The 22,716-nt window shown below is 28.5% G+C and overlaps 1 protein-coding gene across 1 annotated transcript; it reads right to left on the reverse strand.

Annotated features, from left to right (window-relative positions):
- Window positions 1-3,537: 3,537 nt before the first annotated feature.
- Window positions 3,538-20,023, reverse strand: LOC135930617 (uncharacterized). Its single transcript, XM_065467443.1, has 10 exons — window positions 19,944-20,023; window positions 18,561-18,624; window positions 18,340-18,429; window positions 18,157-18,286; window positions 17,372-17,739; window positions 7,460-8,445; window positions 4,340-7,413; window positions 3,987-4,088; window positions 3,695-3,796; window positions 3,538-3,650 (listed from the first exon to the last, which is right to left on the reverse strand). The coding sequence occupies exons 1-10, from the start codon at window positions 20,021-20,023 to the stop codon at window positions 3,538-3,540; spliced, it is 5,109 nt and encodes a 1,702-aa protein (XP_065323515.1).
- Window positions 20,024-22,716: the final 2,693 nt, after the last annotated feature.

Consider the following 22,716-nt stretch of genomic DNA (forward strand, 5'->3'; position numbering starts at 1 on the left):
ATTCCAAACCCTAGCCATATCTCGGGTCAAAAATCTTATTTTAATGATTTTTATAACTATCTTGTTTATTTTTTCAGGGAAAGAACACAAATTTCTTATTTTCTTCGAGCGTTAAACAATTTTATAGCTTTTCTTTATAAATGAATAAGTATCTGAATTGTAGGTTATTTTATTGGGGTTGAATGGGATAGATAGAGCCTATTTCTAAAATATAAAAAGGGTGATATAATTGGTTTTAAATAAAATGATAAACATACGAAATTTAATTATAGATAAGAAGTATATACCAATATAAGGAGATGTGTAAAGTTGGACCCTTATCGTCCTATTAATAATTTTTTGCATGAGTTGTTCCATCAGCCATATTTTATCAAATTTGCTGCTCGACCTGGATCTAAGGATTGAACTTCTAGACAGGTAAATTTTGCAGATTCCCTGATCAAAATATATGAAATAAATGTCATATTAAAATATATATTACAAAAGTGCTTTAAAGTTAAACTTTTAAGAAAAATACACAATTTTTTGCAAAAAAGCCAACGGAATGGCGATATGGTTTAAAAGTCTTCTTTTTTAATATCCCTTTTTAGAAGCAATCTCAGCATGAGCGAATGGTAGAAATATGGTAGCTATAAAGCTCATACGGATTTAAAGTTAATATATAATTTCTATATGTATCAAAAGATTACACTACATTAATTTATCCATATTATCATAATTTATTATTGCAAATATTGGGTTTTTTTTTATCTTTGACGACTTGTAGAATAAATTTTTAAAAAAAAATCCACGTTTGCTAAGTATGAAATTTAGGAATTTTTATCCAGGAATCTATCTTTAGTGTTGTTAAATAAAAATTTAGTCGACTAACACCCTACTTAAGTCAAATTTTAATAGAAACGCGTATGTTTAGGGCCCCGTTTTGGTTTTTTAATGATATAACGCATTCTGCTTTTTTATTAGATTTAACATACCAAATTCAATTACCAACAATAAACCAAAAATATTTTAATTTTTTTTAGATTCAAAATAATATAGTAGTATCAATTTTTATTAGTATTTATTATTGATGTAAAATAACGTAAAAAAGAGTCCTTTCTTTAGAAGGTGCTGCGCATCTGGGATTATTTTGATTTCCTCCGAACCCATGTATTGTTCTTGAAATGATATCGTTGGCACACGCGGTAAGCCAATTCCAATGAATTGCTAGAGTGAGGGTCCTGATTCTTTCTGTCATTGCGTTCGAAGACTTCCATGTCGGATCCTACTTGGAATATCTTAACGACCTTTTTTATATGTTTGGGTTCATGCCTGTCCCTTTCATTGGCTTTACATTTTAGTTTTTTAAGGTCTAAAAATCCTCTCCAAAGGTTAGAGCTTTTGGGTTTTTTGTGGCGTGACTGCCATGTGTGTTTTATTGGAGCTGAGTTGGAAAATGGCATGGGGCGTGGATGTAGTGCTGCCCTTACCTATTAAAATTCTGTAGTCGGATTCCAAGTCGGTAAAATTTTACGTTAGAGCGGGCTCTTGATACAGATTTGCCAGGTGGCTACCTTTGATCTGCTGGGGTAAACGAGTCCAGACGTTTTGTGAAGGCTTTTACCGCTGCTACTACGAAAGTCAGTTGATTCACTTGCTTCTCTTTTGGGACCCGCTGGGTCTCTCTGTGGCCGATTGAGACGTAATCAGGTTCTCAAACGGATCTGTTTGTTCATTTTCGGAGATGGTACTTATTCAGGCTTGACCATTCTGAATCTTTTAGGGGTTTAGTCTAAGAAACTTTAAGTAATAAATAATATTTTAGGTTAGTAGAAAACTAAACTAGATAAATGGTCATTTTAAGTAATCTTTGTATATTTATTTAAATAATTGCTTATTTTAAATAATAATTTCTCTTGGGTTGGGGTAAAAAGCAATTAGCAATTTTTATTTATCTTTATAAAAAAAACGCTTAATTTATATTAGAGCCGAATGATAATTTTTATTTACAAATTATTTGAAAATAAATTTGTATAATCTAGGCAAAAATTTAAATATAATTTTATATAAAAATATAAAATTTTCATTGTAAAATATTAGAATTTCAATTTGAAATATAAATAAAAAGAATTTTTCCCATTATTAATTTGATTGGATCTAAATATATAGATAAATATAACAATTTTAATTAAGCATGGTTTGAGAAAATTACTGACTGCCAATTTATATAACATTATGTAATTATCCAAACAATATGGGCATCATCAAAAAATGTAATGAGCAAATACAAATATGCAAGAAAGTAGCTGTTGAAGAAGTTGGTTATTTGTCCGAGAGAAATTACCAATAATATATTAAATGATATTTTGGACAAAAAATTTAAATTTTTTAACTATTCATCAATATTTAGCTATCTTATTCACCGTCTCATATAAAAAACGAGATGCTTAATTTAGAAAACATATAATATTATCAAATCCATGATTTTAGAATTTACTAACCTGAAGAAAAAATATTAAAGATACTTTTGAAAAAGAAAACAAGTGCTCACACTGTACTGCTGATTATTTATTGGATCTCCAATATCAGGGAAGCATCTTACTTGAGTTTGTTCAGTATATAATATTATACAAAAATTAGTCGTTTTATAAAGTGGTGATCGTCAAAATATTTTAAATGATATCATAAATTTCTCAGAAGTAAAAGCGGCGGTATATTTAGCCAAAATATGTGGAACAGTAACTTTCATAAAAAACTATCCAATTTCGGGGTCAAGTTTCTGGAATGGGCTTTATCTACCTTTAATATTAAGAGGAGTGTCTAAGAAATCAGATTGAAGATCGACAATCAGAAAATTGGTAGGAGTATATCATAACATAAGATTAATTAAAAAATGATAAAGAAAATGATATAAATTAGAATAATTGCCGGGATTCGAACCCAAGTCCAATAATCCATCTAGATTTGTAAGCGAAGTTCTTGCCCGATTGGGCCACAGGCACTTTTCAAAATTAGCGATTTTTTGAATATATATTATAAAGTGGGACATGAAAAGTGTGACATGAGAGCGTGTCGCTATTTTTGTGACAAGGCTTTTATTATGTTTAGTTAATAACCCGTCAAGAATGACGGGGAATTAGAGTTATCTCATTTGAAAGGATTATGGATATTAATGGTGCCAGGTACTAAGTTAAAAGAAAATTTCATCCAATAATTAAGATTTATTACATGTAAACTTGACACCACAAATACCAGTATTATCCACCAGAGCTTCTGTTAGTCAGCATTTCTGTACACTCCCCACCGCGTGAAGGTAGGAGATGGATTTTAGGAAAGCAAAGAAATGAAAAAAAGAAGGAAGAAATAGAAAAAAAGAGACAAAGATATGAATTATAAGAAAATATATAATAATAATTGTATATACCTCAAGACTTCACGATTATTGGGTTCCAACACATATGCATTTGTAACCAGATAAAAAATATAATATAGTAAATTTTATAATATCAAAAATTTTACTAAAAATGAGATTAAAGATATTTCAAAATGAGAGGGATGTTAGATTTTTAAGCATTCGTCTGGAATATCGATGGTTTTGCTCGATGTGGTTGGTTTTTTTTTAATTTCCATGGTTGTAGTGCTTGCCCTAAAATTTTGTTGATTGTAGTTTGCTGAAAATATATTGTGTAAATTGAAAATATAAAATAGAATTTACTGATATTGGTATCGGATCTTTGATGGTTTTGCTCAATATGATTCGTTTTTTTAATTTCCATGGTTGTAGCGCTTGCCCTAAAATTTTGTTGATTGTAGTTTGCTGTAAATATATTGTGTAAATTGAAAGTATAAAATAGAATTTACTGATAATGGTATCGGATCTTTGATGGTTTTGCTCAATATGATTCGTTTTTTTTTAATCCATGGTTGTAGCGCTTGCCCTAAAATTTTGTTGATTGTAGTTTGCTGTAAATATATTGTGTAAATTGAAAGTATAAAATAGAATTTACTGATAATGGTATCGGATCTTTGATGATTTTGCTCAATACGATTCTTTTTTTTAATTTCCATGGTTGTAGCGCTTGCCTTAAAATTTTGTTGATTGTAGTTTGCTGTAAATATATTGTGTAAATTGAAAGTATAAAATAGAATTTACTGATTATGGTATCGGATCTTTGATGGTATTGCTCAATGTGGTATCGTTATTAATTTGTAGCGACAGAATTTAATATGTCCTGATATACGACATTAAGAGTAAATACTCTATTATCATTCAAAAGTGTGCCCTGGTATTTTGTAGGTAATATTTTTATTTTCATATTTTTTTAAAATCTGCAACGTGTTAGAGCGACATAGAGCTGACCATGGGAAAACACAGGTTCAGGAAGAAAGAGGCCGACATTGTCGAATGTTTGACCTTGACTTTTGTTTATAGTGATAACAAAAGCAGGAATTATAGGAAATTGGCGTCTTTTTAATATGAAAGGCAACCGGGAATCGCTCGGGGAAAGATCAATTCGAGGAATAAAAACGCGATGGCCATTATGCGTTCCTGATAATATTTCAGAATCTATGAAATTATCATGTAAATTTTTGATAAGAAGTCGTGTCCCATTGCATAAGCCTCTGCTGGGATTCATGTTACGAAGAAGCATTATTATTGTCCCAACTTTAAGATTTAAAATATGAGGAGGCATTCCTGATGGGGTTTGAGAATGAAGAAATTCAATGGGGAAATTAAGTAAATCCTCAGGATTATCTGTTTGTATAGAATCAGCGCTAAAATATATCTTAGAATTTCCTGGTAGTTTTTGAATAATTTCGTTATTTAAATTTAGGGCTATGTTATTTTTAGTGGTTAATATAATTTTTTTTGAAAATAGGTTAATATCAGATATTTGTATGGAGTCTCCATATATTGATTTGATTAATGAATTTTCTAATAATGAATTTGGGATTTCAATCAAATCTGGAGGGAGTAAAGGATTGGAAACATTTGATAAAGATTCTCCAACATTCAAAAGCCAGGAATTATACTCAACATCTTCAGAAGATAACCGCATATTTTCATTCAGGTGGATAACTTTAAAATAAACCCATAAATCAGAAGACTTAAGACACGATTCAATAATATATGCTTTTGAACTGTTTGGAATGACAGGTAAAGTTTGCCTAAAATCGCCGCCCAATAATATAACTTTACCACCGAATGGGAACTGTGTTTGCATTATATCTTTAAGTAATCTATCGATACAGCGTAAAGCGTATTTAGTCATCATTGTGGCTTCGTCGATAATAATTAATTTGGACCTTTTAATAACAGTAGCATCAGGGGAATGAAGACTCATGCGAGATACAGAGTTATCAACAATCGGAATAGGTAATTTAAATCCACTATGTATTGTTCTACCCCCTTTTAAAAGAATAGCGGCAATGCCTGTTGTTGCAAACGGTAAAACTATTTGGTTGCGTCCTCTAATGTAGCACATTAGGGTATTATACAAAAAAGTTTTTCCCGATCCACCTGGACCATCAATATAAAAACAACGCTGAGGAAAATCATTATTTTCGATAGATTGAACGATTAAATCAAAGGCTGATTTTTGTAAAAAATTTAATTTAGTAATTAGTTTCAATGCCTCAGCTGCCTCAAGATCATTATTATAAAAATCATCCTGAGCTATTAAAGTAGGAACAGGCAAATTGAAATTACTACAACGAAAACCATGGTCGTGCAATACTTTTTCTATATCTGATAAGGCCATATTAATTGCAATAGAATCTGTATGGGTATGTGCGAAATCTTCTATCATATATTTTTTAAATTTTTCCCAGAGGTTATTTGGATTTTCTGGCTGACAAAAAATACAAATAAAGGCAAAAGATTGACGCAACTGTATGGGCATTAAAAATGTTGACGCTTCTTCCATAAATGCTTCCCATTCCTTGTCATCAACCAATAAATTTCTTTTAAAAGCCACCTCTTTAAAAGTATTATATAAAACTCCATTTACAGTTCTCAAATATTCAAAACTTGTGGCGCCAACAACATGAAGTAATAGTAAACGTAGGAAAAATCTCTCGCCGGATTTAGGATCAACAGTATACATCCTTGAAATTATATTGTTTTGTCTTTGCCTTGGTTTCCACTTATTAGCGCTGAAAGTATAATGATATGGTATAGTGACATATAAATATTGACGGGCATTAACATCATTTTTATTTAATTCAAACCAGGCAGTTAATGTAGTATTTCTGCTGGCAGATTTCTCTAATGCCTGACGTTCTTGTCCTTCTATAAAATATACCGGTTGATGAAATGGCAAGTGTATTGCTAATCGATTTATACCGTGAGATCGATCATGCATACGATTTTCTAATAATCTCCACATGGCTTCACATGCACTTACATATCGGGCATTTATATGCATTCTAATTTCATCATGAGATTGAAGCGAATTAGTTTTAAGATCTATATTAGCGCAGTCGTATCCTTTGTAAACGTACTTAAAAATATATTTGACGGATTTTATTGATGTACATATTTCAACATTTATGTGTGCATTAAATTTTAATAATAGATATTTGTTATAAGGGATTACGTATCGATTATCAACTGGCTTACCTCCGACATGAATAAAACCCTTATCTCTACGTTGATAAAATGGATATCCATTCGCATTGTGTTGAGATTCTTTTTGAAAATCTTTCGGAAATTTTTTTGTACACGAACCATTTTCCATGCATGGTGAGTGAGGATTCAAAATACCACATGGTCCATGTATCATAAAGCGAGTTACAATATCATATAATCGGGGTTCGATATTTTTATCTGGGATTTCAGCTCGAACAAAATTATCTATACACTCGGTTGTTTCAATTTTATTATTTTCGCTTAATATAATGAGCAGATGAGCATGAGGTAATCCTCTCTTTTGAAATTCTATGGTATAAACATACGCCGAACATTTGCCAAAGAAATCTTTTTTAATAATATCGTGTAATAATTCAGATAATTTTAAATGAAAAACTCTAGCTAATAAATCAGGTCTATCCGAAGGGTTCTGTCCTTTATAAAGATTTTCTTTAATTTCCCTCCAATTGGGATTGCATGTAAAAGTTATAAATAAATCAGGCTTACCAAACTTAGAAACGATAGCCATAGCATCATGATATCGTTCACGCATGTTTCTTTCGGACCCCTGAAAAGAAGAAGGCAAAATAACGGCTCTTCCTACAGGTAAATTAGTATTATCATTTGCTTTAGAAATATGATCCATAAGCCCTGAATATTCCTCTACACGTAATTTTGATTGGTTTAATTTTATATAATTCAAATTATTAGCTTCGACTTGGAGGTAAGAATCAACAACATATTGATGAAATAATCGCCCAGCATAAAGAATAAGATTAAAAATGTTAGCACGAATAGCTAACCTTGATATTTTAAATTGTAACATAGTTATATTTGATCTTGTTCCACTTGTTAAATGGCCCATTAAATTTCATATCCGTATGCCATCCATGATCACCATAAGGAAATAGTAAAGGATACACCATAGGATCTAAATTTGGGCTAAGAATATTTAAGATAACTAAATTTGAATCATCATTTCGTGGATAAACTTTAACATCACGTTGAAAAGGTGGTTCTCCATCATCGTTATTAAAAATCATTGCTACTTCATCAATAGTAGGAATATTAAATCTTCTTCTATCATTAGCACGATCACGGCGAAAAATCATATTTACCTTTGATATAGGACGGTTTTCTAACCTAGCTTTCATTTCTTCGGCCTTCTCAACCTCACCCAATGTTTTAAAGCTAATAGCATATGGATTTATTTGACGAATTAAAATATCAAGTTTTTTTAATAAATGAATATCACAGGCTGAATTTTCTTTTAAAAGTACACGATTTTCAATAGCCTGAGATGTTTCAAGAACATATAATTGTGCATATTTTGGGAAAACGCCATTAGGAGGATATAAATGTGAAGTTCGATGATAAATTTGACCATGAACCCTAAAACAGTATGGGCCTTTATTTAATAAATTATCATTTTTAGCCCCCATCGAGGCAAAGGCCAAGGAGCTGTTGTATGAGCGGATATTCTGAGAGAAATTTTTATAATAATGATTGTCTAAATTTGAAAGTAAATCTTTTAAAAAATCTGGATATTGTAGAGAAGGCAATAAAACACGACCTTTGTGGCAGCAATTTTTAAATTTTCCATCAGATGGTTTTTCAGAAATAAAATTTAATGCATTACAATATGGGCATAGAATATTTAATGGCCCACAGTAATGTTCAACTTGTTCTTGATTTTCAGTATCTTCAAGATGATTGGATGTTGAAGCAAATTGTTTATTTCCAGTATCTTCAAGATACTTGGATGTTGTAGGATTAGGACTTGGTTCGTTACTTTTCTTGCTACGACAAAGTGCCTGTCTCTTTCTAGCTTTCTCCTTATGTTGATTTATTATTAAAATTTAAAAATATAAGAATTACTCAATTTTATAAAAATAAGTTTAGTTTAAAATATTTATTATTGTGGACATAAAATAAAATTACTAAATATATACTTCATAAACATATTTATAAAAAATAATGGAAAATATTAGAATAGCCCCTCACCTAATAAATATATATTTCGGAATCACATCTTATAAGATAGGAAAAATCTGATTCCTCGTCATTCTTGATGGGCTATCAGTAGTGTTGCGTAATCGGCTAATTTTAGCCGACTAAAAACGGCTTAGCCGAGATTTTAGGTGGAAAAATCGGCTAAGCCTAATTAGGTATAGCCTAAAAATCGGCTAAGCCTAAAAATCGGCTAAGCCTAAAAATTGGCTAAGCCTAAAAATGGGCTAAGCCTAAAAATTGGCTAAAATAAATTATTCAAAATTCTGCATCGATGCTTAGCATTAATTATTATTTATTTATTTTAGTAAAATAATTTATTTTATTTATATTTAATGTAAATATTTTATTATTATCAACAAATAAACATGATAGGATTTAATATTTTTTATTTATATTATTATATTTTGAAATGAAAATAAATTTATTTATTTGATGTTTTTTTAATAAAAAAAATAATATGCTGCTATATTGTAAAAATGTAATATTCTTTAAATATAATTTATTAGTGATTTTCACAATCTTCTTTGTAAATACATCTTTTATTGAGGAATTATATTGTAAATTTTATTAGATAAATAAACAATCTTTTAGGTGAAATCTTTTATCATTTTTTTAAATTATCTATTTATTATTAAATGAAGTGGATTTTATGAAACTTTTTTGATGTTATTTTATATGATCTTTTTAAGGATAATATTTTAATGTGACAATTGTCATAATCGTTCTTTTATAAGTTTTTGGAATTTTTTGAAGAAAGTATGTTAAAATAAGTATTAATAACATGTGTAAATACAAATTTAGTGAAGATGTACCAATGAAAAGTGACAATTGTCATAATGGTTAATTTTAAAGTTTTTTGAATTTTTTTGACGAAAATTTGTTAAAATAATTATTAATAACATGTGTAAATATAAATTTAGTGAAGATGTACCATAGAAAAGTGACAATTGTCAAAATCGTTATTTTTAAAGTTTTTCGAATTTTTTTGACGAAAATATGTTAAAATAAGAATTAATAACATGTGTAAATATAAATTTAGTGAAGATGTACCAATGAAAAGTGACAATTGTCATAATAGTTAATTTTAAAGTTTTTTAAATTTTTTTGACGAAAATTTGTTAAAATAAGTATTAATAACATGTGCAAATATAAATTTAGTGAAGATGTACCATAGAAAAGTGACAATTGTCATAATCGTTATTTTTAAAGTTTTTCGAATTTTTTTGACGAAAATATGTTAAAATAAGAATTAATAACATGTGTAAATATAAATTTAGTGAAGATGTACCAATGAAAAGTGACAATTGTCATAATGGTTAATTTTAAAGTTTTTTGAATTTTTTTGACAAAAATTTGTTAAAAATAAGTATTAATAACATGTGTAAATATAAATTTAGTGAAGATGTACCATAGAGAAAGTGACAATTGTCATAATCGTTATTTTTAAAGTTTTTCGAATTTTTTTGACGAAAATATGTTAAAATAAGAATTAATAACATGTGTAAATATAAATTTAGTGAAGATGTACCAATGAAAAGTGACAATTGTCATAATGGTTAATTTTAAAGTTTTTTGAATTTTTTGACGAAAATTTGTTAAAATAAGTATTAATAACATGTGTAAATATAAATTTAGTGAAGATGTACCATAGAAAAGTGACAATTGTCATAATCGTTATTTTTAAAGTTTTTTGAATTTTATTGACAAAGATATTTTAAAATAAGTATTGATAACATGTTTAAATAAAAATTTAGTGAAGATGTACTCTAGATAAGCGACAATTGTCATAATCGTTATTTTTAAAGTTTTTTGATTTTTTTTGACGAAAATAGTTAACTTGCATCGATATTGATTTTAAAATAGAAAAAAAAGTTTACCCAAATTTTAAAACAAGATTGTCTGATGAAAATTGGTAAAAAAAATAATAATTTCTAACTTAGGATTAGATATTATGATATAAATTGTGCATATTAATTTCTGACCCGATGAACAAATGTAATAAAATGCCAATTTGCTCCTGTTTTTGGGGAAGAATCTATTATTACCATATGTGTTTCTATGGCATATACTCAGGCAATTTTAATTTTACAATCTATATTTTTACCCATTTACATCAAAGAAATTTTAAAAATAACGATTATGACAATTGTCACTTTTCTATAGTACATCTTCACTAAATTTTTATTTAAACATGTTATTATTTCGTCAACAAAAATCAAAAAATTAAAAAAATAATGATTATGACAATTGTCGCTTATCTAGAGTACATCTTCACTAAATTTATATTTACACATGTTATTAATACTTATTTTAAGATATTTTTGTCAAAAAATTCAAAAAAATTTAAAAATAACCATTATGACAATGTCAATTTTCTATGGTACATCTTCACTAAATTTTATTTAAACATGTTATCAATACTTATTTTAACATATTTTCTTCAAAAAATTCAAAAAACTTATAAAATCACGATTATGACAATTGTCACTTTTCTATGGTACATCTTCACTAAATTTATATTTACACATGTTATTAATACTTATTTTAACAAATTTTCTTCAAAAAAATGCCAAAAACTTATAAAATAACGATTATGATAATTGTCACTTTTCTATGGTACATCTTCACTAAATTTTTATTTAAACATGTTTTTACTACTTATTTTAACCTATTTTTTTCAAAAAATTCAAAAAACGTATAAAATAACGATTATAACAATTGTCTCTTTTCTATGGTACATCTTCACTAAATTTTTATTTAACATGTTTTTAATACTTATTTTAACATATTTTCTTCAAAAAAATTCAAAAAACGTATAAAATAACGATTATGACAATTGTCACTTTTCTATGGTACATCTTCACTAAATTTTTATTTAAACATGTTTTTAATACTTATTTTAACATATTTTCTTCAAATCAAAAAACTTTAAAAATAACTATTATGACAATTGTCAATTTTCTATGGTACATCTTCACTAAATTTTTATTTAAACATGTTATTAATACTTATTTTAACATATTGTCGTCAAAAAAAATCAAAAAACTTTAAAAATAGCGATTATGACAATTGTCACTTTTCTTTGGTACATCTTCACTAAATTTATATTTACACATGTTATTAATACTTATTTTAACCTATTTTCTTCAAAAAAATTCAAAAAACTTATAAAATAACGATTATGACAATTGTCACATTAAAATATTATCCTTAAAAAGATCATATAAAATCATCAAAAAAGTTGACAGCCTGGACATCTTTAGCTCCACCTGAAGCTGTCTTACCCACGATCTTAACACACCAATCTCTTTTCGAACCTTTAATTAAAAAAAATTTTTAAATAATCTCATCAAACCCCCCTTTGGAGTATATTCAACTATTACAGAATGCTGACTGTACTAGTGGCTATGAATGGTTGGAAGCATTACCAAGTCGTAACCTAGGTAACCTCTTATCAGATGAACAATTAAGAGTTGCCATAGGCCATCGACTTGGATGTAACATTGTTCAACCACATACATGCATCAAATGTAAAACATTAGTTGACTCCAAAGGGAGACATGGTCTAAATTGTATATATAGTCAAGGCAGGCATGCAAGGCATGCAGCAATTAATTTAGCTATTAGCCGTTCTCTTACCAGGGCCCGAATACCAAACATCCTGGAGCCTACAAATTTATCGTTAGATGATGGCTTAAGACCAGATGGTTTAACTTCCGTGCCTTGGTCTTTAGGGAAATCCTTAATTTGGGACTTCACATGCGTATCTTCTTTCCCAAAAAATTTAAATTCTAATCCGGTTGATATAGCCGAGAAAAAAAAAACAATGAAATATTCCAAATTCACAAATTATATTTTTACACCGATTGTCATCTCTTCCCTTGGACATATGCCAAGTGGAACTTTAAAGTTTTTAAAAAATATAGGGGATAAGATAAGAGCCCTTACATCAGAACCTAAAGAATCTTATTTCTTAAAACAAAACCTCCAAATCATAATTTTAAAATATAACTACACATGTTTTTTGGGAACTTGTAGTCCCACCTCGGTTTTTATATAATATTTTATTTATTTTATTTTATTTTATATTATTTTAATTTAGTATTTTAACGCTATGTATTATTTTACACAAATTATATTATACGTCATTACCTCTTGATAATATATTTTATTAACCCATTCAAATAAATAAACCAATAAAATTCTAAGACAGACAACAATATTCAATATTTTATTGGGTTACAAAACTAATACCAATACAAACCTAAATATAAAACTAATACCACTTAAGCCAATCTCAATAACTGATAAATTCATCTAAAAGTAAAGATATATACATGTTTAAAAGCAATGTCAATATTATTTACAATTATACGTCAATACTATTTTTTAATTTTAATAATAATAAAAGTATAAAATAAAATTTACTGATGATGTGGTGTACTTTTTTTGATGTTTTCCTTAGCTCGTAACTTGCCGTAAATAACTGGAAATAAGATGTGTAAATTGAAAAATAAAATAAAATTTACTGATGATGATGATGGTTGATGGTTTTGCTCGATGTGGTGTCTGTTAAAAAATATAATTATTTACTGATGATGATTGAAGGTTTTGCTCGATGTGGTGTCTGTTAAAAAAATATCAATTATTGTAATTATTATATTATTATATGTTTTGTAATTGTTTTTTGTATTGAAATTCTTTTTTTGAAAATGGCGGTTCGATTTGGTTTATGAATGCGTGTTTGATATGTTTAAGCTATGATGATTTTTATTGAATATATATATTATATATCTTAATTCCTTAGCTCTTGTAGGATTATCTGCAAACATTTTTTTCATACTAATGTTCCTTCCTGCCTATAGCCTCAAAATACTTCTGAAATGCTTTACATGATTTATAGGAGATTAAATCCATTTTGCTAATATGATCTAAATTGGCTTAAAATTGCTATGATAGATAGATAGATAAATTATAGATATATAGAAATAACAATATATTTGACATCAATTAAGACAAAATATTTACATTTCAACTTAGAAATATAATGCTATTTAAAATAAAATATAATATTATAGATGGCGCTAAATATCATGGAGATTAAAACTACAATTTAACATAACTAAAATACTTCCGAATTTGTTAATATTAATTAAATATTATTAAGAATCACTCCCTTTTTAAGTAGGACAAACATCCAATAATTAATAAAGAAGTTGAATATTACATAATATATTAACAAAATTATAATTGACTATTATCAGGTAAAATAATTGACTATATAATGTCATAGTTGTGACAAGCCTTTTATTATATAAGATTATATGTTTTGCAATTGTTTTTTTGTATTGAAAACGAATTTTTTAATGGTCATTTTAAAATTAATAAATAATATTAGATCTACACGCCGGTAGTTGGCCAAATTTTTGATATATTTACCTAAGGACCTAGCAAAGCAATCATCTTATTTATATTCTATAGAGATAATTTAAAATCCAAAATATTGTTGTTGCTTGGAAAATAAAAGTTGAACAATTTTGATTGCCTTGCTTAAAAAAAAACTTTTAATCAGAAACTATTTTATAAAAATTAATATGAAACTATTTGTGTAAAAAAATAATCATTGAATCAAAAATATATTCAAGAAATTAATTAGTATTGTTGTTAAAAAGCCCGATTTGGGTCTATTTATCAAAACATTTTTTAAAAAAACAGGTGATCACTATAAGCTAGATTTATTTATAAGTAGGTGATCACTGTAAGGAGATGCTACTGTAGAAAATGCTTTTTTTAATATTTCTCCTCCCCTTTCTCCATCAATCAGAGAGTTAAAACGGAAATGAATAAAGTAAGGTCTCGAGTTAAAAAAATTTATGGACGCCGGTCTTAAACGTTGCCGTAAATTATTTTTAAAAAAATGGCATATAATCGCTTAAGGAAACAAAAAATAATGTAGAAGAGAATAAACGATTACATTTGGAGATTTATCGGATTAAGCTAATAATTTATTCATTAAAAGTCAGCGGAATATGTATAAAATTATTTCAAAAATTTCTTAAATATAAATTTATTTGCTTAAAATAATTTTGTGTATCAATGGTAATGTTTTTTAATAATTGAGGGCAATCACGACTAAGCAAGGATTTATATAAAAATTATATCAGTTTTTCTCTAAAATTTTTGAAGAAAGTAAAAAGGTATTACACATTTCATTAAAAAAACATTATAATTTTTTTTTGGATTATAAATGCCGAATAACAAAGTTTTACGCGTCCCAATTTATTTAAGAAAGTAGCTGACAGACCCTTTTTTGGTTTTTTTTAATAGATTTTCCAACCCCTTTAAATTATACTAAAATTTACATTACTTTAGGAGAGCTTTAATAATTCTTGAAATAAAAATATGAGGTATGAAGGTAGCCTTTAGAGACTATTGATTTTTTTAATAGTTTGATTATTTCGGCAGAACAAGTTTTTTATAATCAACATTATTCTCTCTCTCCTTTTTTCCCCAATCATTTTACACAACCATTATATAATTTAACAATTGGAAGATGACCCTTACCATCCCAGTTTGGTTCAATGTGTAGATATATTATATTATTTTAGATTTAGTTTTTAAATTGGATTTTATTTCAGGTCTAAGTTTGAGCAAATAACCGCAATTTTTTAACTGGATGGGATGTGAATCATATACATAGGCACAATATATTATATAGTATACATGCCCGGTGCCCTATCCGGATTGAATCGATCTAACGTGACAATTTTTATCACGTGTTACCCTGTCTGGATCAGTGTTGTTAAACGGCTAACTCAGTATTTTAGCCAGAAAAATATTGCCTAAGCATCGAGATTTCGATAATATATGTCTTGACCTTTGTGCCATCTATGAGCAAAATCTTCAGGCTTGCGTAATATTATTCTGCACAAAATATTAAGTTAGCCGTTTTTAAAAATCGGCTCAAATCGAGCTTTAACGACACTAGTCTGGATAAGGAAAAATCTATAAATATTATTAAATTTTGGATATCTGATTCAAGTTCTAATATCTACTAAGAAAGCTCTAAAGAATGATATATGTTTCATCGTTAGTGCTTCCAAACGATTGGCCAACTTCGCACCAAATTCGTGCATCTTAACATTTATTTAGTTTATAAATTTTTAATATAATGCGGTTAACAAAATTAATAGCAAAATTTAAATAAATTAATTAAGCACTAAGTATTAGCGAAAACTGGATGTTTAGTGGTGCCATAGTTTTGCTCTTATTAATATAAGTTGGTTTTTTTAAAAATTAAAAATAAACACTTGTTTAAAAATAGATACACTAGTGATCTACATTGGGCCTAATTATCATTGAGGTCCGCCCAAAAAAACCCGGTCCGAAATTTTTTTTATGTCATAACCCAGACCAAAATTATTGTCAAAAATTAGTCTCACAACTTTTTTTATTTACCATTTATTTTACATTTACAAAAACCAAATTATTTTACATCTATTCCAAATATACATCTTAAATGTAAACATTTTATACGAATCAAAGGAAAGGCGCTACTCGTTATGCTTGATAAAACGCCTTGCCTTTACTCGTTACCTTGTAAAGAAAAAAAGGCGTTACTCGCTATTCAAAAAAAAGTTACGCATTACTTAAAAAGTACTAAATATATCTTGAATCGAGTTATCCAAAATAATTTTAATAATTTACATCATTATAAAATCAACATTTTATTCCATTTTAAAATATGAGAAACGATACATATCTCTGGCTTCAACTTTGATTGTTTCATTAATTTAGTGGCAATAGCACAAAAATAGTAAATAGACTTTATGGCATCTCTGGGAAATGTGGTACCAAAATTATTTTCTCTATAATTTATAACAATATAAGGAACCTATGAGATATTGCTTTATATGTAAGATCGCATTTACATTTCCAATATGTATATTTATAGATTTTGATCCGCTATTAAGGGATAAAAACCAATAAAAAAAAGGTATACCCAAATGTTCGCTCAAATTGGTCACAAAATTGATTTATATGTTTTATTATGAGATTCACTAATACTTTTAAAGTTTAGGATCTGAGTCGGGTTTATTAATTTAAAAAAAATTTGGTATAAAAAATTAGCGAGTCACATACAACTAGTGTTGCAAACCATTTGAGAAGATTTTTTAAGAACGGCTAACTCAGTATTATTTCCAGAAAAGTATCAGGCATGCCTGTGCGAAATCTCGAGGTTTAGGTAATATTTTCCTGGTTTATTGACTTGGCCGTTTTTAAAATCGGCTTAAAATGGAGCGATTTTACATCAATACATATAACAATTATCTTTTAGTGATATTTATTCTAAAACTAATATGAAAATCATAGAAATATAATGAATGACAAAATCAAATAATATAAATTTTCTACATAAATATAATTTTGTTTTTATTATCCCATTATTAAATTGGGTGAATTTAACTCATTTTAAAGATATAATATATAATCAATCATACAATTTTTCGAACGTGTGGCAACTATATTATTTGACTCCCATTTAATTTTAATTTCTGAAGAATTCAAGTCATTCAACCTAATGGTATATTTGTAAGGCAAATAAATGCCAATTACGGGTAGATATTCAATTTCTTTAGAGATTTTTTTTTCATATCTGTAAATGACCATCTGGTCACATATTGATTTTACTGTTACAGTGACTAAGCCATCAAAAATTGATGAAATATTTATCCCTATTAAATATACCTGCGAACAAGTTTTTATTTCAAATTTAGGAGTCGATGTGGAATGGTAAAAATGTTTATACACTATAGCGCTGTAATCACTGTCAAACGACGATATTTTTTTCATCAATATATCACATATTTCAGAGGCATCCAACAATTTGGGGTCGCGTACTAATTGTATAATGTCTAAGAAATTGAAGTTTAGAATATAATTGGAAAGAGGTTTGAATTTATTCTTCGACAATTTAGAAATAATATTGGCAGAATTGTCAGGAATTTGGCATTTGGCGCATTCATTCTTGGCCCATTTATGAGAAATTGAAAAATTATTTGGCTCGGTACAATTTTTTTCATATTCTAATTCTGCAATAAATCTTTGAATTAAATCTATGGGCGTTGCATTTAGGAAATCATTCGAATTCAATATATATGATAAAACATGTGGTTGGATAAATAACTAAAAATCACATGATTATTAAATAATATATTAATATTCAATTTACAAGTAAAAATCTTGAACCTACAATTTCTGGATGTATTGATGATGCTAGGTATAGCTTTTAAAGGCCTATACTGGTGGTCAACATATTTATCTGGCCCCTTATTCATTTCCCTCAACACATATTATGATTAAGGATTTTAGAATGTATTTTTTTGCGCCATACAAGATTTCTATAAGTGTATCAACACCATAATTTACTAAATCAATTTCCCTTGTATATATATAACTTGTGAAAATTAAAAAGTTTTTTTATATAAAAAGTTATAATCGTATCAAAGTTTACTTCAAAATTATTTCGAAACTTTTCATGGTCATATCCTCAATGTGCACGCAGCTATCTTCCAACTTCACACTACCAAAAAACATGGTATAAAACATTTCACTTCTATAAGACAAAATATTTTTATGGGCGCATATTATTTTTCCTTCCACCTGATATATTAATTTGGTTTGAATGTAGAAAATATAAAATGTAATTAAATAACCTTGAATCTAACATCCGACATATACGAACTTTTGTATAAACTCTTACCAATTTCCATTTCATGCATAAATTTAAAATCTTCCATTATTTTCTAAATAAAAAAGTTTTTAGGTAATAATATTATTGATAGTTTTTTTAAATTATTTATTTTATTTACTTTACTGAATTAAATATTTTGGATCAATCTAGGGGGGTGACCACATAAGATTCAGAATTTATAACCTTAAACTCCCAAAGAAGTCGAATTAAACTCTTTAAACATGGGGAGTTGTTTTGTGACGAAAACCTTAGCGATTTTTAAGTCCAAAATTTTAATTTAATATCGTCCACGAAAATAAAAGAAATGACATTATGATCTGGGTTTAAAATTTGGGCCGTAACTTATCTTTGATTGTGATGAATAGTAAATTTAAATAAATATACCTTGTTTTTTCTAGAATAATATTTGACAATATAAAAATAATTCTTGGTTTGAATTAGTATCTTATTTCAGTATTTAATCGATCTAATGATATATTATTTAAAAAGAATTTATTGAAAAAATATTTTAAAATTAATATGAACACATTCTTCTGAGAAATTGATGTTTTTAAGATTTAATAGTTAAAAGTCGTAAAAATTGATTTATTTATGGATATCGATGATTTGTTTTATATTTATTATTTATTATATAGATAATATTTATCATCTATAATCGATGAAAATATATGGGTTAAAATTCGTAAAAGTTTGATTTATTAATAACAAATAGTATTAATTTTCAAAGATTTTGCTCAAAATTTTGAACGAAAAAGAAATCTTGATTCTTAGAAAAAAAATTTTCCAAACACTGATTTTTTATTTTTAAACCATTTTAAATTATAAAGATTATAAGCTACAATTACGTTTCATATTATTTTAAAATGCGATAAAGATTTTTAGTTAATTTTTTTATTTTAAAAAATCACAATAATTATAAAATATTAATATTTACTTATCTTCATTAATTGGCAAAAAATTAAACCTTGATCTTAGAACACTCAAACAAACTCTCGAAACTACAAAAATCACAAAGCAGACAAAAATATAACTCACCAATGATTCTCTTTATTAATAATTAAATTAAATCAAAATAAAATAAATTCGTCATTTTAATATAAAAAGAAATTAATTTCATAAAAAAAAATAATGTAATTCTTTTATAAAAAAAATTAATAATCAAACAAAATAATATCAACATATATTATTATATCTAATTTCTTTATCCAATGAACCTTATTTTAATCGGTTGATTGGCATTTCGCGTAAAAAAAAATATAAAACGTTCACGTATTTACAAATACGACATGCCACCCCTTTATGGGATCAGGGCATGTCGATAAACAAAAAAATCTTTATGTCGATAAACAAAAAAAATTTTTTCACATGTATAAAAAAATGTTCATGCTCACCTTCATGTTAAATGCATATTCCTCACCCTAAGCCGACATGGGACTGCTCCAAAAATCCCCTGCGCTAGTCGTCGGTAGAACCTCAGTAGCTATTGTAGCCATAGCTCTCTGCAACATATCCACCTCTCGATGTCCGCGAGATATTCCCTAATTGTGGCACGTCCATCATTATAACTTGATCTTTTCGGAGGACGTCCTATCCGCAGGTATGGCCGGTCCCATAAGAACAGAAGTTGTCGGCTGCTCCACACTCATCTCGTTATATATCATTTTTTTTTCTTCATATGGTTTCTACCCGCGGATTTTCCGATAACACCCCCATAGGTACACGATCCCCGGGTAGTTGCGTGCATTGATGTCTGAGATGACCCTCTCCCTGACAATTATAACATTTTTTCCGTCTACTCCCATACGTCGGTGGTTGATTTTCCTTCCGGCGTCCTTCTCCCAGGGTCATACCATCGTGCTTCTTGATTAATGTGACCTGGAGATAAAAATCTCCAAGGTCTACTAGACGTGAGATTGTTTCCATTTCTCGAAGGTGATAAAATATTTGTGGATAACTGGTTCAAGGCTATACGTGGACCCTTTCTTTATTTTGATTTTCAGAAATTAGTAGTAATGACTTAAAAAAAAAACTTTATAACAACAAAAACTTCAATTTAATAAAAAAAAATATAATTTACTGGTTCAAGAATATGCGTTGACCTTTTCTTTATTTTAGTTTACAGAAAATGGTAGTAATGATTTCTTGTTAAAAAAAAAATTGACTTTATAACAACAAAAACTTCAATTTAATAAAAGAAGTATAATTTAATATTTCGGGAAATTTAATTGAGAAAAAAAAATAATTTTATAATTAAAAAAAAATCTTTTACAAAAAAAAATTTAAATTAACTAAACACTTTTGTTATTTAATTTTCCTTTTTTTTTAAACACAAAATCACTTCATACACAAAAACAAAATCAATCCATGATTGCGTTCCAAAACACAAACACATTTTAAACTTTTCCTATTTCCTTTTACGGTATTCCACACATACACAGACCATTAAATTATAAACAAGAGAAAAGGGGGGGGGGGGGAAAGGAAAAAAAAACTCAAACAAGAACTTTTAATTAATTATATCTTTTTTTTACTTAAAAAAAATATTTTCCCAGTACCAATACCAATGTTCAACAACCATGATTTATCCTATAAGGCTATGAACAAAAATGTATTCACAAAATGAATTACAACTTTTCTATTCCTTTTATTTTTTACACTTTTATTCATTTACAATACATATATTACCACAATTTCAATCTTTTTCCTTGTTTATTACCGACAGCCGGAACATTAAACCAGTTTAACTTAACATTACATATACATACATATACTTCAATTTCTCGTAATATTACCGAGATAACCTCCTTATTCAATTTCACTTTTTTACATAACATCTATCAATAAATTCTAATACCATCATATAATAATACATAAACTTAAACAAAAAAGGTTACCGACCGTTCACGTACATTTTACTCCTTCATGCTTTAACTTTGCATAAATATATATATTTACCACTTTAAGATGAGCCCCTCTCCTGTTTGATCCTTTAACTTCCCATTCCCACATACAATATGTTACCCAAACCTTCATTTACACATTATATATTTACTCGGAAACGAGTCTAATCCTTCGGGATGCACCTTCATTTTATTTATACATATATTTTCATATTTATATTATCATATGAGGTACCTCAGATTTACTTCCGCGGTCTTATATGATCATTGTGGCGCATCACTGTGCCGCCCATTTCTAATTGAATCAAATTCAACTTTGAACCTCTGTTTACCCCAACAATTCCCTTGGCCCATTTCTTGCCCCTCCCGTCAAACAAACGAGTCCATACTTTTTCTCCAACTTCAAACCTAATCTTTCGGTCCTCCAAAACTCCCTTCTCGTGACTCTCGGCCCTTAGAAAATCTAGGGGAACCCTAGTCCTCCGACCCAAAAACAATTCAGCAGGTGTCACTCCCTCCTTATTCCTAGAATTGAGGTAATACAACTGGGCCAAATACACCCCATTCCCCTGATTGCCGGCCTTTCTTATCCAATTCTTAACAATTGCTACCATCCTCTCAGCTTGACCATTTGAGCTGGGATGATAGGGCGGGGTCAAAATGTGTCGAATCCTAGACTCTTTACAAAACTGCTTGAAATTTTCGCTAACAAAGGCAGGTCCTCCATCAGATACAATGGTATCCGGCAATCCAAACCTGGCCATTAATGCCCTCAATTTCCTTACCACAATTTTCGTGGTATATCCATGTACCTCCTCGTACTCTATCCATTTCGAATACGAATCCACTACTAAAAAATACGACCTTTTGTCTAAATCGAAAAAATCAACATGTAAGCGTTCCCACGGTTTTCTCGACCTAGGCCATATCTGACCCACCTCCTTTCGGGGCATCGCCGCACACGAATTACACGGTTCACATGTCCTTGTGATATTTTCAATATCTTTTCCCATACCCGGCCACCAAACATATTCACGGGCCCACGATTTCATCTTCCCTTGACCTTGATGTCCAGCATGTAACAAATTTAAAATTTTACCCCTTAATTTGAACGGAATTACAGCACGATTACCCCTCATTAAACAATCATCTATCACAGACAATTCCTCCTTCACCTTTTTAAAAACTTTACAATCCTCCTCCCAAGTCTTTTTCCCCATTACACATAACTTTATCCTAGTCATTTCTCTATCTCTCAATGTACTCAACTTAAGATCCTCCCAATTGGTAGGACCCCCTTTGAGCATATGCGAAAGCGAACAAACCAGGGCTTTTTCACTGTTTCGAACCTTATCCTTGTTCCCTTCATCATTTTCTTCACTTAATCCTAATCGGGACAAACTATCAGGCAAACAATTCTCTTTACCGCAACGATATCG

Source organism: Gordionus sp. m RMFG-2023, unplaced genomic scaffold (assembly GCF_954871325.1).
Source record: "Gordionus sp. m RMFG-2023 unplaced genomic scaffold, tfGorSpeb1-WG-v2 contig_117, whole genome shotgun sequence".
Classification (NCBI taxonomy): Eukaryota; Metazoa; Nematomorpha; class Gordioida; order Chordodea; family Parachordodidae; genus Gordionus; species Gordionus sp. m RMFG-2023.